Below are 17,762 nucleotides of genomic sequence, written 5' to 3'. Positions count from 1 at the left end.
GTAGTAGAAGTAGCAGTAGTAGTAGTAGTAGTAGTAGAAGCAGCATGAGCATCAGTAGTAATAGTAGTAGTAGTAGTAGTAGTAGTAGTAGTAGTAGTAGTAGTAGTAGTAGTAGTAGTAGTAGTAGTAGTAGTAGTAGTAGTAGTAGTAGTAGTAGTAGTAGTAGTAGTAGTAGTAGAAGCAGCATGAGCAGCAGAAGTAGTAGTAGTAGTAGTAGTAAGTAACGGACAGGGACGGTTATAAAATTAAGATTATGAAGCAAGAAAGAAATCAATGTTGCCATTTACAACAAAGAAATAGAGGAGGAGGAGGAGGAGGAGGAGGAGTTGGAGGAGGAGGAGGAGGAGGAGGAGGTGGTGGACAGGTGGAGAGGTTGTGGCGTATAGCAGTATGTCGGCGACGGTGGTGGAGTGTGGTGGTGAGCGCAGTGTGGTGGTGGTGGTGGTGTGGAGCGGCGTAGGGATGGATGTTGTTTAGTGGTGGGAGTGGTGATACGGGTTAAGTTTTGATGTGGAATTGCTTGATCCGAGGCTGTAAGAGTGTTTTTTGGTGATATGTAGTAGAATTATCGTGGTTGTGTGTTGTGGGTGACGTACGGAGTGGTGTTCGCGTAGTGGTGTGGCATTGTTGTTGTAGTGGTGGTGGTGTTGCGATGTGTTGTGGTGTTTTGTGTTGTGTTATGGTGGTTTAAGTGTTGCGGGGTAGCGTGGCGTGGCGGGGAAGGTGGGGCGGTGTGTGATGTAAATATTGGCGTCCATTGATGGCGGGGAATTAGTGACGCGTGTGTTGCGGAATGTGCTGTAAAGTGTGTGTGTGTGTGTGTACGTGTCCCTCCATCCAGAAGGGAGTTACGATGGGAACAACTGGTTAAATTATTCGCAGTGCAATTCATCGGCCCCTGCCGGAACGCCGATGACCGTGGCGCTCAACCATAACCTGAAGTTATAACGCTGGCCGAGGTCGGCGCAGCGCTGCCGTTTCCGGGACTCGGCGGAGCATGCGGCAGCACCTGCTGTGGCAGCGCAGTCAATGAGGCGGGTGCTGCTGCAGGTGTTTACACAGGTGGCATCCCACGCTAGCATCTTGCCCTGCCTGAAAGGGTAAATCGTGATGCCGTCGGGGCGGCGTCCATCACCGCAGTCCGGGTGACTGGTGGCTCCGAGAAGAGAGAGGCTATTAATGGGTGTACAGCGGGCTCTGTTTAAAAAAGCGTCAAAGGTGCTGAGACCTCCAACGTTGTCATTGCTGGTGCTTGGGGCATCGTCGCCGATAATGCCGATACTAGTGTTGTCTCTCCGGGGTCCGAGGTGAGTAATCTCACACTTCTGCTGGTTGACCTCCAACCCAATGGCACGGAAGGCTGGAAGTATTCCCTGCAGATCGGCCGCAACTGTGTCTGCAGGTCCAGCGAGCGCGCCATCATCGAGGTACCAGACGTCAAGTGGAAAGCCAAGAGACTGTATAACAGGGTCCACCGCCAGGGCGAATACTAACGGGCCCAAGGGGTCGCCTTGCTGCACCCCGCGGCAGGACAAAATGCAGGTTGCTCCAAAATGGAGGGGTGACGGCTGAGAATATGCTTGAGTCACCAATGGCGCTGCCATGGGAAAACGTCTGATCACTTCACGCAGTACTGCAGACCTGTGTACCGTGTTGAAGGCGTTGGCGACGTCCAGCTTGATGATGACGGCGCCAGTGTGCTGAGCGTGTGTGTCGGCAAACTCTCGCACCGCATGAACAGCCGCCTCGCAGCCCAGGCGCGTTCCCACACCTAGCTGGGTAGGACATAGGTCAGGTGATAGGGCAGAAGACAAACGTTTGGAGAGGAGTTTGCTGGCTAAAGGACGATAGATTGTACCAACTGCAATGGGCCGCAGACCGCCATCCTTTTTCTTTAAGGCAGTGAGGTTGGCACTGAAGGCTTGCCTTGCGGGTTCAGGTATGTTTCCTGCTAGGGCAGCATTGCAGAGATCGGTGAGTGCCCACAGAAGCCTTTGTCCTGCTTCAGCTGTGTTTTTGGCCACAAGTTGCCGTAAATGCATGGGCCGGATGCCGTCTAGGCCGGCAGCTGAGCCTGGGCAGAAGGCGTGGCTGGCAGCCAGCACGTCTTCTTTAGACACCTCGAGGTGGCCAGGGTCTGTGTCGGATAGCTGGGGTGGTGGCTCGTCACTGGGGGGAGCGACGCTATCTGAGGTGGTGAGGAGTCGAAGGGCAGCCCGTATATCACCGTCGGCGCACTTTCTGGTGATGCGTCTTGCCAGGGCTGCATCGGTGTCGGTTTCAGTGGATCCGGATGTTCTCTGAGCTCTCCGTTGTTCATGTGTCGGTGTCGCAGGGGTAGAGGTGCATGCCAGGGGACTATGGTAGGCGTATGAGAAAAGGCGCCACCATGATGTTGGCGTGCGCTGCTCAAGGGCTGCCGTGGCCTGTGATAGCGCTGGCCAGGTCGGAGGCCACGCGGTGTCGCTGGCCGCGTGGAACATGTTGCAGAACGCCTTTACTTGCTTTGAGGCTGGGTAATGTGGCCGCCATGTCTGGAGGTGGTGTCACTGAGGCGACGGCAGGCGTGTCAACCACTGTGTCCCCTAAGGCAGCGGAACACAGACAACCGTCGCAATGCCACGTGGGCAGTTGTTCAGCTTGGAGTCGGTTGATACCCACACAGGTCATATGTGAGGCGCGACCGCATTGTGTGTGTGTGTGTGTGTGTGTGTGTGTGTGTGTGTGTGTGAGAGAGAGAGAGAGAGAGAGAGAGAGAGAGAGAGAGAGAGAGAGAGAGAGAGAGAGAGAGAGAGAGAGAGAGAGAGAGAGAGAGAGAGAGAGAGAGAGAGAAAAAAAAAAATCAAAACCAAAACTTTCAACACACCTTCGACAGGCCCCCCAAAAAAAACATGAAACGAAAAACTTCAATCACGAAAAAAGGTGAAGCCAACCCATGCTCTAATCGGTTCCCCCAACACTTTTTAAGGCAAACTAAACCACAGACAGAAAGGCGGTGGAAAATATGGTGAAAGTCAACCCTCACACTGACTTTGATGTGTAACATATAAGAAACAAGAACAGAAGAAAGTCATGGAAGGGAAAAAAAAGTAAGGAAAAAAGGGAAACGAAAAATCAATCTCACACTGACTTTGATGTGTGAGAAAGAAAATAAAAACAAGTCAAGGAAAAAGGGAAAAGAAAAAGCAAAGACGAAAAGAAATAAAGCTAACAGAAACAACGTAGAAAAGGTACAAAAAAAAAAACTCAGGAAACATAAACATACGTGAGAAAGGAAAAGGAAACATTGAAGCAGTGTGTGGATACGTGACCAAATGAAACAGAAGAAACGCCAAACAGTGAAAGAAAGGGAAGAATGAATGACTGACAGACTAACAACAAAACTCATGGACCCGAGACGTTCAAGGTTGCACGGCGCCGAACTGGGGTGGTTGTCGAAAATGGACGACTGAGTGATGCTAAAAAAAAATACGAAACCACACAGTAAAAGCGGTCCATTTGCAGTCATTCTGAAAGTGCCTGTAAAAGAAGAAAACGAAGGGAAAACATGACAGACAATAACAGATGAAAAAATAAGAAAACATACAAAAAAGATTAAAACGAAAAGCTGAGAAACGAGTCCAACAAAAAAAATTAAATGTGACTGTAAAGAAGAAAACGAAGACAAAAATGGCTGAAAATAAAACAGGAAAATAAGAAATCAAAACAAAAAAACTGAGGAAAGAAAGGCAAAAAAAATAAAAAGTGGCGGTAAAGAGAAAAAAAGGTAAAAAACGTGCCAGAAAATAAATGAAAAGAGCAAGAAAACACGAAAACAAAAAAATCACAAGAAAAGATTAAAAAAAGAAAGTAGAGCAAAGAAAAAATAAAAGTGAAAAACCGAAACCACCCCCAAAAAAATAAAGTAATAGTCAAAGAAAACTCCACGGACTTTTCTCATCCACTTAGCATCCACCTGTCCAACCTGAGCTCCACCTTCACCACCTCTCATCCACCTCATAACATCCACATCACTGTAGTCCTCCACAGTCACCTAAACCCACATTATAGACGATCAGAACATATACATAACACCTACAATCCACACTTAGCACAGTAAAGGCATTCAGATTCCACATAATCCACACATAAGGGAATCAGAACCTATACATTCCACTCCACTTGAGGAATTGCAATCTACACCACTCACATCACCACAAGCATTCCACTTATCCACATTACCTGTATTAGTTTATCATTCACACCCACACCCACAAATCATCCACTAGGAACCATATACACACAACATCCACCCATCCACACACCCACACATTAACACATCCATCCACTCAAACTCACACACACACACACACACACACACACACACACACACACACACACACACTCCACTGTAACTAGACTCCACTCACCATCCTTCCACATCCATATCCACCTAGTAAAGTTAACTACTATATATCACCTTCATCCACTCTTTAACAGACATCCACAAACCTCAGGCAGTATAGTCCACACAATACACCCATCCACACCCATTCCCACACACCCAAACTCTGATCCACCCACAAACACCCACACCCATCAGCACCCACTCCACCCACACCTCCACCCAAGGAACAAGGTGCAGGGGTGGGCAGGGTGGAGCAGGGGATGTGGGTGAGGGGTGCTGGGGAGTATGGTGGAGGTGGAGCGGCAGGGAGGAGGTGGTGACAGGAGGGAGGAGCGAGAGGGAAGTGGAGGAGGAGGTGGAGGAGGTGGACGAGGCACTATGGTTGCCTCTCAGTTGGTGTTGGTGAATCATTTTTTCCTTGCCCTTGTTCACAACACGCCCGACCCAGCTACCGTCCCGGATTTTAATAGTAAGTGTGTTTTTTATTATGTAGCTTTATTACCAGTCTTGTTGCCTTGTCTGTCTAGGGGAAAGTAGTAAAAGTGTCTGTGAACTCATTAGTGGTGATGGTCAGGGTTTAATTGTAGTAGTTGTGTAAGTAGATATGGCAGTAGTAGTAGTAGTAGTAGTAGTAGTAGTAGTGGTAGTGATGGTGGTAGTGGTAACAGTATTAGCATTAAATATTTTATACTTCATAGCTAATGTCATCTCTCTCTCTCTCTCTCTCTCTCTCTCTCTCTCTCTCTCTCCCCCTCGTTGGGTATAATAATTTCCCAGACAGGTTTTCATCGATAATAAAGTTCCTGAATCACCTCGCGACCAACGTTTAGTTTTAATTTAATGTTTGTTGTGTCTTGGAAGTGTTTACATAATGGGAAACTACGAGTAATGGATGATAAAGTGCTTCTCTCTCTCTCTCTCTCTCTCTCTCTCTCTCTCTCTCTCTCTCTCTCTCTCTCTCTCTCTCTCTCTCTCTCTCTCTCTCTCTCTCTCTCATACACACACACACACACACACACACACAGGCGATCTGGCAGGCTGAGGCTCGAGCCCCGCTTAGGCCGAAAGATATTTCCGCTGACAAAAATCGGTTACTGTTCCCCTTGAGGTAGGTGGACAGGGTTGTTGTGTGAAGGTCCTTTCAGTAGCCGGAGATCGGATAATGAGATGCTCTCACCGGGAGTGTTCATGGCGCTGCGCAACATCAACGGTCAGCCTGTTACCCCACCCCACCCTTTCCCACACCCACAATTTTGGAGAACCTTGTTTGTGTGATCTAGTAAGGGTATGCCTGACAGACAGATGTGTTCATTGTGTCAGTGAGCTCAAGCAAGGCAATGACGGTGTGCGGCGTCGCCACGCCCAGCAACACACCCGCCGACACACCAAGGGGCAGGACGCGCCGGCCCGCCCAAGATGAGGTAAACCAGGCAGCTGCAGCACCTCAAGCCCGCGGAGGTGGAGGGTCATGATGACCCCATGAGGGTCATGGTGGAGATCATATAGGTAGAATTCTACCTCCATGGTAGAGATAGAAAACATATAGGGAAAGGCGGTAGGTGAATGGCCAGCGAGCCAACGCATCGTCCAGGAGGACGCGGGTTCGCGTAGAGAGAATAGTTTGAGCCCACCCACCCTGCAGCATGTCTTTACTGTAATAAAAAATTAACCCAGCATCCTACCCGCGTGAAGCTACCTGGTCCCTCTGTACCTCAAGCAGCACTCAGCCCTGTTTAAGTCAGGTTAGTTAAGGTGTGGTTGGGTTGGGTTAGGTCAGGTTCGAATAAGTCTACGAGGATAATTTTTTGCCAGGTAATACACAAGAAAATTAGAAGAGGAATGCGTGGTTAGTTTGTGAGCTACGGCCCGCGCGTCACCCCCGGCAACACACCGCCGACACACCGCGGGGGCCGGGATGTTGAGGGCGGTATTCTCAGACGCCTCCGCCCCTCACGTCTCCAATCTTTTCAAAGGCCGAAAAGGAAATCAGTCAGGTTCTAATGAGTGTTCTTTTAGGTTCATGTAACAGAAGAATGTCAATCTACCACCAGTCATAAAACTACCACTGAAAATGCCCAAACCTCCTACGAAAGCCTTGTCAAATATGCGTGTCTGGGCGCCGATGTTTAAGAATATGACCCTAGAGCCCGTATATTTTAACAGGAAAAGACTCGGAAAAGTTGCTGGGATTTTCATGGACTGTTTTGTGACCTCGGTGATAGTTCTAGGCGGCTTATACATCTTAAACGGGAACGGCGATTAGCGGGCTTTTTTTTTTTTTTTTTTTACACCTTTTTTTGTTGCCCTTGATCTGTTTATTTAGTTGTAAAAAAAAAAAATACCTACCATGAAAACCCGGTTAATCTTCTCCGTGGCCTTGGGAAACAGTCGTAATGAGAGCCCGAAACGTTTAATGGAATGGACCTAAAGTCGCCAACCATTGTCCCCCCCCCCTCCCCCCTAATGCTGGAATATGGGCGTTCCAGTGACCGTGAAACAACGCCGGCCTCGTCACTCAGGCAACCACTGCACACCACCCTCCACTAAGCCAGACAGGAACCTCCCAAGCAGGTTATATCCACCCTCTCCGAGCTACGCAGGCACCTCCTCGCCTCCCCTCTTTATCTCACCTGCTCGCATCCCACCAGCGTGCTATGCCGGGTACCCTGAGTGCCCTAGCGACACCCCGCCAAGTGAAGCTTGTCATCTGATAAAATACGACAGGCGGATCAGTCTCCCCGACCACAGACAGCCCTTACTTGGCGAAACATGCACTCTGAGTTACTCTGTCCCCCATCGCCCCCCCCCCCCATCACCCCCCTCCCCCCTACACCAAACGTCAGGTCTACTAGAGCCCACACACCTAATTTTTACTTTATTACTTGTTTGACATTTGTCAGATTTTAGTCTAAGGGATAAGTATACAATTTATTACAATTATATTTATTATCAAACACACACACACACACACACACACACACACACACATCACCTACCCTCTTCATTTACTTTGCCGCCCCCATCCTACCCCCCCTCTTTCCCTCAGCACCCGCCCACACCTCGAGCAGCTCATACACACGAATACCTAACCACACGCCGGACCGGTCTCCGGGTGGGGGAGCAGCCAGTTGCATTGATCACGTTGGGTTAATGTTGGTCATGAATGCCTGCGCTCCACTCGCCCGTCATTACCATTTCTGCGCCTAGCCATCAGAAGTGTAATCCCTGTCTCCTAATTGTTCATGGTACTTTTGCATTTTTTTGCTTTAATGTGTTTAACATGCATCAACGGACAGCGTGTGCAAGCACGCATACATAAATACATACATACATACATACATACATACATATATACAAACATACACCTATATACATGCAAATACTAATCCAGGTAAACAAAACACATGTAAAGGGGAAAATGCGTAAATTGGCCATAAACAAGACACACACACACACACACACACACACACACACACACACACACACACACACACACACACACACACACACACACACACACACACACACACACACACACACACACACACACACACACACACACACACACAAACACTGACCTGCCCTAAGACAAAGGATAAATAGAAATAAAAAGAAAACCTGCTTGAAACTCTCAAAAAAAACTTGTCCTCTCTCTCTCTCTCTCTCTCTCTCTCTCTCTCTCTCTCTCTCTCTCTCTCTCTCTCTGATTAAAGCAAGGCCCACCCGGATTGGGCAATGCTTATTATATACAATTATCACACGGACACGCAAGAACCAATCCAATAAGCACACACACACACACACACACATCACACCGACTCCAATCATTCCCTCACCGCCCCATCCTCCTCTTCCTCGGTTCTTCCCTAAACTGCAGGAAATCATGCAACACGTATACCTGAGGCACGGAAGAGGGGAGGGGGGAGATGGGGGAACAGGTGTAACTCGTAATTAGCTACCTGTTTCACCTGGGGCCTTACCTGGATGACACACACACACACACACACACACACACAAACACACGAGAGAGAGATAGCACAACACACAGCAACACACAGCCACAACACTCCCGCACGGACTTCAAACATGTCAAGCACTAATGATAGCGTTCTGGCGTAGCAAAAAGACAGGTAATAATAAGAGAAACATTAGATAGGTATAAATGGACAACGGTAGATATTGGCAGGTGCAGTAAGTAGCAAGATGGCGCCACTATATAACACTGGTCTACGCCATCACGAGATGGGGCCGACTAGCAAGCCCCATCAAGAAAGCCTCCCAATGTTGTACGTCCAACGTGGGAAAACAGGTAGGTAGGTAGGCAGATAGGTAACAAGGTGGGTAGGTGGCTGGGTGGATACGTTCGTAGATATTAACATAGCTGGGCGTTATCGCGATAAGTTATTGCGATACTTTATCGCTGATAACAAAATCGGGTTATCGGCCATCCGATACTTATATATATATATATATATATATATATATATATATATATATATATATATATATATATATATATATATATATATATATATATATATATATATATATATATATATATATATATATATATATATATATATATATATATATATATATATCTGAACAGAATAAGGAGAAAAATGCAAGGGTTTACTATGTATTACAGCAAATTCAACACAAAATTAGAAAAGACAATAATAAATAACAAGTACTACTTCGCAACACAATAAATTAAGAAAAATATGAAGAAAAAGAAAACAAAGAAATGAAAATGGGACGCCTGTTGAGTGGGTTTCTGAGAACACACAAAAAAAAATCACTACAGAAAAAAAGTTATGGATGCCGTTAAAATATTAAGAAAAAAAAGCAGTATTGCCTAAACCTTGGCAGCACAGGTTCAACTGGTTTAGGTTTTGCTGAACAGAGGCAGGTTTTTTGCTAAAGCCTAAGGGAAAACACTACACTTGTGAATGATGAATCCAACGCTGGGTCTTCACAAATGGGTGCTTGTTCTACTAGTTAATGTTAGTATATGCCTTAGTAGTGAGCCCAGCCGAGGAAAAACTTGTAACAAACCACCCACAGCCGAGGTGAAGTTAGTTTCCACTATCAACCACTAGGCACTCCTTACCCTGGTTTCCGAAGGTGTTTGTAGCTGCTCCTTCAATGTGCTTTCTTAATTCCTGAGTGGCTCGCTAAGAAAGTAACTATATATAAAAGTTCATACAATTCACACCGTTGTGGACAATGCACTTGTGTCTGATTTCCGAATGAGTGTATCTTCATTTTTCATGCCTTTCTTCTTATAAAGTGTGTGTGAGTGTGTGTGTGTGTGTTGAGAGAGAGAGAGAGAGAGAGAGAGAGAGAGAGAGAGAGAGAGAGAGAGAGAGAGAGAGAGAGAGAGAGAGAGAGAGAGAGAGAGAGAGATCAACAATCCTTCCCACACAGTATTGCGGAACTCATCTCCAGCACCTCGGCCCTTGAGCCTGTGGTGGGTGAGAACCTAATACCCGCGACACAGGGCAGGTTCCCACAGTTCAACTTCCCCAAGTTTCCCCAGGCACCCATTTATTTGGTCATCCAGAAAGGGAGGCGGAACAGGCGGGTGGACTGCACGCTGATTGCCCGGGCTGGGATTCGAACCCAGGCCGACGGATTCGTAATTAAGTATGCTAACCACTTCACAATGGTAGCATACAGATGTGTATAATGTATATTAGCTAGCATTGGTATTCATATTCCCGGGAGTCATGAATATGGTCCAGAATAACAATTATCGGACAGTCCCTTGGGTATCATTATAAGCAAACACGCATTCAGGTGGATTTTTAATTAAGAAATGGAGGCAGGTCGACAGCGCTAAGAGGGAAAAAAACGGAAACAAAAAAGCCCGCAATGGCGCTGCTCCCTCAAGGTGCTGAGGTGAAGATTGCGAAATAACAAATTAACTGAATTATCGGTTACCGGAAACACCTTTATTAGCTATTGCAATGAACCGAAACAAAGAAATATACTCGGATGTTACTATTATCAGACACATTTATGTATCAGGGTCAACATGTACACACTCAGCCACTGGACTCATCAGATACACATTTACCGAACCTAATAACCGCGCAAGAATCAAATATTTACCATTATGTTTTCAGCGTCAGGCTTAGAGATACGTTCCACTTTTCCGGAGTAATAATTTCTTATCCCAACTACAAGGGGTCGCCAGCCTTCAAGAGGGTGAGTGTGGTGGAGGATTTTCATGTAAGCCGCGGTGCTGGATCTTCACGCGGAAGCACAAGAGTGGCCGACATTCTTTTTTTTTTTTCGGGCTATTACACTGGGCAAATTTTCCGTGGATCTTCAGTCAAACCACAATTTCCGCTGGCGTGGTTCTCCTATTTCCGTGGTTTTCTGACGTGTCCACGATCTTCCAAAGCTACGGTAGATTTCACCGAAGGACGACGGTATTACTACCATCATCATCATCAGCAGCAGCAATAACAAGAAACAAATGAGTACCACGCTAGCAGAAATCGTGGTTTGACTGAAGATCGACGGAAAATTTGCCCAGTTTAATACCCCTTTATGCGATCATTAAATTTATTCCTCAATCAAACATTTTATACACCTGGGATATCAACATTTACAAGAGACTGATACACCTACAAGCATCGTATTTCCTCTTGTAGAAGATGATATTTTTTTACATTTTATAAGATCAAGTGTAGGAGGCAGAGACTTACATATGCGGGTAGATGCCTGCCGAAACGGGCTTAAGCCACTCCCTGTGAGGTATATACAATAGGAAAGGGGGTGCAGCAAGCCTATCAAGCCCTCCCGTGTCCTCACTTTCCGCTTCCCTCTTGTTTTATGAGCACCAAAGAGCAATTCAGCATTTTCTCTAAAGACTATATTTCTTTTATTTTCCACACCAGCATTTGACAAGGCTGTGGTAAAGGTTGTCTTAGTATCTGCGACTCTACTCTATTCAGGAGCAGTAAGTAGCGGGCTTTTTTTTTTTTTTCATTATTGTTTTCTTCTTTTTTACGCCCTTGCACTGTCTCCTCTGCTGTAAAAAAAATATATATAAAAATCATTGGTAATTTATGAGCCTGGTGATAGTGTGACAAGGCTTCTGCACCACGAATATGAAACACACTCGAGAAAACAACTAAGGGTCGTATCTTAAGACATTTCGTAGCTCAAGAACACCAATTTGACAAGGCTTTCTCAGGAGTTGTGGGCATTTCCAAGAGTAGCTTTATGACCCTGATGGTAGTTTGACCCCTCCTCTGTATCGTGAACCTAAAGAAACACTCATTAGAACCCGACTGACCCCCTCTTTGACCTTTAGAAATAGCTGATGTGAGAAGCCAAAGTGTCTGATAATATCGACCCTAATCTCCTTCCTGGACTTTGGAAATGGTTGTTGTGGGACGAGAGCAGCCGAGGATACGGGTCTTTATTACACTATTCCTCAGTCATACACATCATTGACTGATTGGGCTATGTATTCATGGCGTATTAGGAGCAGCGAGTAGCGGGCTTTTTTTATTATTGTTTCCTTTTTGTGTGCCCTTGAGCTGTCTCCTTTGTTGTAAAAAAAAGGAGCTACATGGCGTCGTATACATATTATCATACATATTATTGGAAGGCAGGGGGGGGGGGGGGCGATGAGGGTAAGGTCACTGTATTAACAAATCTCAAACCTGACCAACACCATCCCTTCGTACACTTGAATCACAATACCTGAGCCAGTTTTACCAGCAGCTTATTTTTTTCCTCCCCATGACTAATATAATTATTTTATCACTCGCCCTCCCGCTCCCTCTCCCTCTCTCTGTATCCCTACCCTTCTCCCTCTCTTCAAGACTTCAATAGGCAGAAAATGGTACATTGCAAACTTCCCCATCCTGTTCCTCTTCCAAAATCACCTCCCATCGTAGTTTTCCCTCCCTCCTCCTCCTCCTCACTCCTTTTTTTCCTCTTCGTCTACCCTCCCGACCCCACCTGCATAAGGCCTTCAAAATACCCACTATGTGTTTAACCACTGATCCACACACAAAAAAAACACTAAAAAGGAAGAGCAAAGAAGTCGACGAGCCACAAATGAGCACCTTCTGGGATTGGGTTTCTAAAATTAGTCCGAAACTAGAACTACCCATCCATGTTTTCCCCTCTGTGTTCTCTCTCTCTCTCTCTCTCTCTCTCTCTCTCTCTCTCTCTCTCTCTCTCTCTCTCTCTCTCTCTCTCTCTCTCTCTCTCTCTCTCTCTCTCTGTCTATCTATGTCTTATTCTTCTCTTTTCTTCCCTTCTCTTCTCTCCTCCTCCTCTCCTCTCTTCTCCTCTCTCTCGGGGGGGAGGGGAGGAGAAGAGAGAGGGAGATTACTACCACTAAACCAAAAAAAATAACACAATAAAAACGCAACAGGATTACCTTTAAAAAAAACATACGAAGATAATAAAACGCTTAAGAAATTGCTCTGCCGTGGTTCTCGCTTCCCACGTCACATCTTGCTACGGTACTACTGGCTTCTGCTCGATTTCTTTCAGTATACCATTTTCGTTTTCTTTCTAGTAACTAATCTGACCAATACAACTTCCTATGGTAAAAACCCTTCAACATTTCAGGGCTTACACACACACACTTTTGATAAGGCTTTCGTAGAGGAGGTTGTGTTGGGACTTCCATGGGTAGTTTTATGAGCCTGGTGATAGTTTGTCAAGGCTTCTGTACCGTGAACGTGAAAATACACTCATGGGAACCCTCCTTTGTTGCCTTAATATTTTTGTTGTGAGAGCCGAAAGCGTTTGAGAATACGGAATTTTGACCTCTCTTACGGCCACTTCTTTTGATTATTTTTTGTAGGAGCAGCGAGTAGCGGGCTTCTTTTATTACTGTTTCCTTTTTTGTGCCCTTGAGCTGTCTCCTTTGTTGTAAAAAAAAACAAGGCAAGTAACATTATTTACCTCTAGCTGCAAGGAGTGTTTGTTATAGAGCCAATTTCACAGTCCAGTACAGTGTCTTCGTAACAGCCCGAACCAAACAATAGAATCCCATACACTCCAAAATGGTGAGGTCTTCGATGCCACACTAAATACACAAGACTTTTCCTGTATAGTTTCATCAAATTTGTGAACTTAAATATAAACACCAGACACTATACATGGAAATTTCAAAGCTTCTGGTATTGGTTTGGGAGCTTACTAACCAATCATGGGGAACTGTGAAAGTGGCCCATAGAGTCGAGGCTTCACAACGCACCGGCACCGAAGCGACCTCTAGATGGCCTTGGCAGAACTCACCTGGCCGTCGCCCCTGCTAATTCCCACCATCTGCAGTCCACCATCCGCTTGGTATACGCACTATGCACCTGTATCAGCCTGCACCAGTAAACTTTGCATTCACACATCAGTTAACCGAATCTTACACTAGCCTTTTTTGTCAAGAGAGCATTTAACCCTTAGAGGAGGCGAGCAGGGAAGAAGAAAGGGATAAGGAGAGGAAAGGGGAACCAAGATAGGGATGAAGGGAGGGAAAGGGAGAAGTTAGAAATCGGAGGGAAGGGAGGAGGAAAGAGGAACCAAGCTAGGGAAGAAGGGAGGGAAAGGGAGAAGGAAGAAGTCAGAAATCGGAGGGAAGGGAGGAGGAAAGAGGAACCAAGCTAGGGAAGAAGGGAGGGAAAGGGAGAAGGAAGAAGTCAGAAATCGGAGGGAAGGGAGAAGGAAAGAGGAACCAAGCTAGGGAAGAAGGGAGGGAAAGGGAGAAGGAAGAAGTCAGAAATCGGAGGGAAGGGAGAAGGAAAGAGGAACCAAGCAGGGATGAAGGGAGGGAAAGGGAGAAGGAAGAAGTCAGAAATCGGAGGGAAGGGAGGAGGAAAGAGGAACCAAGCTAGGGAAGAAGGGAGGGAAAGGGAGAAGGAAGAAGTCAGAAATCGGAGGGAAGGGAGGAGGAAAGAGGAACCAAGAGTAAGGAAGAAAAAGGAAAGGGAGATCCAGTAACGCTGCCACTAGAATGTTTTATTTTATCAGTGAATCAAATTGGACCTCATTTTTTCTAAGCTTACGAAAAAACTGCAACACAATGGAAAGGAGGACAATTTGGTCATTTTTCGGTGATAGTCGATCAAATATACACGTTGATGAAGAAAGTGTTCGTTGCATCCCAATCCCGTGTGGCGAAGGCGTATCAGGAGGAGGCATCGTAACACAGCCTCAGGGAAGGATGTGGGCGAGGCTGCATCATGTTACGAGCCTTGTTTTTGTTAGTCACAGGAAGAGGCTAAGGCCGTCATAACATAACCTAAGGGAATGACGTGGCCGAGGCTGCTGCCATGTTATAAGCCTTGTTTTTGTCAGTCACTAGAATAGGCTAAGGCCGGCACCACCTTCACCACCACTGCCGCTAACAGATTTTTTACATCAATTAAAACAACTAAAGAGCATGACACCCAGAAAAAGGAAGGCCCGCTGAGCGCTGGGGGATATTAATAAGGTTTTGTTGGTAAGAGAACCGGTTAGGACACGTATTCATGGGTTTAACTGGATAAATTCAGATTCATCAGGGACATAGGCAAAAACTGGTTTACTAACAGAGTGGTGGGTGAGTGGAATAGGCTGATCAGTCATGTATGGTGAGTGCCAATACAATTGTCACATTCAAAAATAGATTAGATAACTTCATGGATAGCGATATTAGGTAGGGTTAGATTCAGGGGAGCTTAGGTTTAGAGGAGCTGCCTTGTACAGGCCTACCGGCCTCTCGCAGATTCCTACGTTCTTATGTTCTTAAAAGAGCAAAGGAGAGGCCTGAGGAGAGGTCAGTTTCGGATGGAGAGGTGTCTTGATACTCTCCTCTTGAAAAAGTTCAAGTCGAAGGCAGGAGGAAGTACAGACGAAGGAAGGCTGTTTCAGAGTTTACCAGCGGAAGGGTAAAAGAATGAAGATGCTGGTTAACTCGCGCAAAAGGGATTTGGATACTATAGGGATGAGCAAGAGTAGAAAGTCCGTATGTTCTTACGTTCTAATGTTCTTATGTTAAGTCGAGTGCAGCGGGAACGCGGGATGGGGGGAGGCATGCAGTTAGAAGCTTCAGAGGAGCAGTCAGCATGAAAATATCGATAGAAGATAGAAAGAGATGCAACACTGCGGCGGAATTAAGAGGTAGGAGATTGTCAGTATGAGAAGGAGAGCTGATGAGACGAAGAGCCTTAGATTCCACTCTGTCCAAAAGGGATTACATGATCACAGCCATCCTCACCACCGCCACGCTAACGAACCGCAAACTGACAACAAAACAACCGAACAGCGATGAAGGCAAACCCAAGACACCAAGATGGGCAGAAAATTTGACCCTGACTCAACCCTGTAAATTGTCAATGATGAAAATCAACACACACACACACACACTCACACACACACACACACACACACACACACACATAACTACCGCCTAACCTGTCCGGAAAAGTGACAAGTAAATCCAGATCACAACAATCAGCAAGAAAAAAAATACAATGGCATCAATGAGCCATTACTCTCTCTCTCTCTCTCTCTCTCTCTCTCTCTCTCTCTCTCTCTCTCTCTCTCTCTCAACTGTAAACTCTAGTGGCTTCCTATTTGTACTAAAGAAAATAAATAATACAAATCACAACAACAACGGCAATACCAATCAAACCAATAAGAAAACTAAACAGCAAAACCAACAACAACAAGAAGACACACTATCAACAACACAACATTTCTATCCTCCCCGAAACCTTCTTCAAACTCAACACCTTTCGAAATAGGAGATCGAGTCCCACCTTAAGACACACCAGGGTAATCGGGTGGGAGGGAGGGGGAGCAATCCAGGACCCGGGAAGAGTGACATTACATGCAAGAGTCAGGGCGGCGTCGAGGAAGGTGAACCAAAGTGGGAAAGCAATAACCTGAGAAAAATATTGATGTTCTCCTTTTCTATGCTTCTGAAATGAGCTACTTCGTCTACCTGCCTTTCTGTTAGCTGGGTGAGGGTGACTACACACACACACACACACACACAGACACACACATCGACATCCCGGAATCCCAATTATAGGGACAACTCTGGTGACAAGTGGGCCAAGATTTTTTCTCAGATTAGGACAGGTGAGGCCAGAGGCAGGTAAAGGGAGAGGGTAGAAGTGGAGGAGAGGCATCAGATAGGTAAGGGGAGAGTGGAGGTGGGGAGGAGGAGAAGAGAGGAGGAAAAGAGGAGAGAGGAGGAAAAGAGGAGAAGATACTATCAGGAGAGCCGTGAGAATGTGGTTTGGGGTTCTGTAACAGTGTAGCAGATATAGTAGCAATTTTTTTACAGTAGAGGAGGGATGGTAATAGAGGTAGTAGTAGTAGTAGTAGTGGTAGTAGTAGTAGTAGTAGTAGTAGTAGTAGTAGTAGTAGTAGTAGTAGTAGTAGTAGTAGTGAAAAAATAATACACTAGAGCTTAGATTACACTTAAAATAACGAAATGAAAATAGATAAATACCGAAACAGAGAGAGAGAGAGAGAGAGAGAGAGAGAGAGAGAGAGAGAGAGAGAGAGAGAGAGATAGCACAGATAACAGCAGAGTGAGTGAGACAAGTAGAATAGCTGGCCTGTAGACGAGATAGATAGAGACACAGATAAGGGTGACAAAGACGAACAAATAACCATCCACGTCACCCCACCACTTAAAACAGACACGAGTAGGAGAGGTAAATATGGGCCTACTACCACTTGTTAGCGTCAATCAGGTAAAGAGAAGAGTAGAGATAAGGAGGATGGCAGGTGAAATAGCAGCCCTTCTTTTTTCTTTCTTTACGGAGAGAAGGAGAAAATAGACTGTAATGTACTTAATGTACCTATAATTTAGTGATGTGGAGGCTTACCATTATTCTGCCCCTTAAAGAGAGAGTAGAGGGGATTTTGAGTAACGGTTTTTTTTTTTCATATATGTTTCCTTTTTTTTATGCCCTTGAACTGAATCCTTTGCTGTAAAAAAGAAAAAAAAAGGGGGGATGGAAGTGTAGATATGAGGATGACTGGCTAAGTGAGACCCTTTCCTTTCTATCCTTAAAGAGAGAGAAGAGTCAACGCTCCATATTCTTAAACGTATCGGGCTCACATTACGACTATTCCCTAAGGCTACAGAGATTTTTTTTGGGGGGGACTATTACACTGGGCAAATTTTTCGTGGATCTTCAGTCAAACCACGATTTCCGCTGGCGTGGTTCTCATATTTCCGTGGTTTTCTGACGCGTCCACGATCTTCCAAAGCTACGGTAGATTTCCTTGAATGACGGCGGTATTACTCATCATCATCATCAGCAGCAGCAGCAATAACAAGAAATAAATGAAAACCACGCCAGCGGAAATCGTGGTTTGACTGAAGATCCACGGA

At 45.7% G+C, this 17,762-nt stretch overlaps 1 protein-coding gene across 2 annotated transcripts in view; it reads left to right on the top strand.

Annotated features, from left to right (window-relative positions):
* The first annotated feature begins 384 nt into the window (after positions 1–384).
* The window catches only part of LOC126985848 (R-spondin-3-like), a 29,127-nt gene continuing 11,749 nt past the window's right edge, over positions 385–17,762 (top strand). Inside the window, exons 1-2 of one of the 2 annotated variants that reach the window (XM_050841308.1) lie at positions 385–418; positions 2,969–4,856. In XM_050841308.1, coding sequence (XP_050697265.1) covers positions 4,673–4,856 — 184 coding nt within the window. In that variant the 5' untranslated portion in view covers positions 385–418; positions 2,969–4,672. Of the gene's footprint in view, positions 419–2,890; positions 4,857–17,762 lie in introns of those variants that run through there. The other variant, XM_050841307.1, reaches the window with a different exon arrangement.

This window comes from Eriocheir sinensis, chromosome 60 (genome assembly GCF_024679095.1).
Source record: "Eriocheir sinensis breed Jianghai 21 chromosome 60, ASM2467909v1, whole genome shotgun sequence".
In the NCBI taxonomy this organism is placed as follows: Eukaryota; Metazoa; Arthropoda; class Malacostraca; order Decapoda; family Varunidae; genus Eriocheir; species Eriocheir sinensis.
The sequence above is the reverse complement of the archived record's forward strand: the minus strand, read 5'-3'. Positions and strand labels throughout refer to the sequence as shown.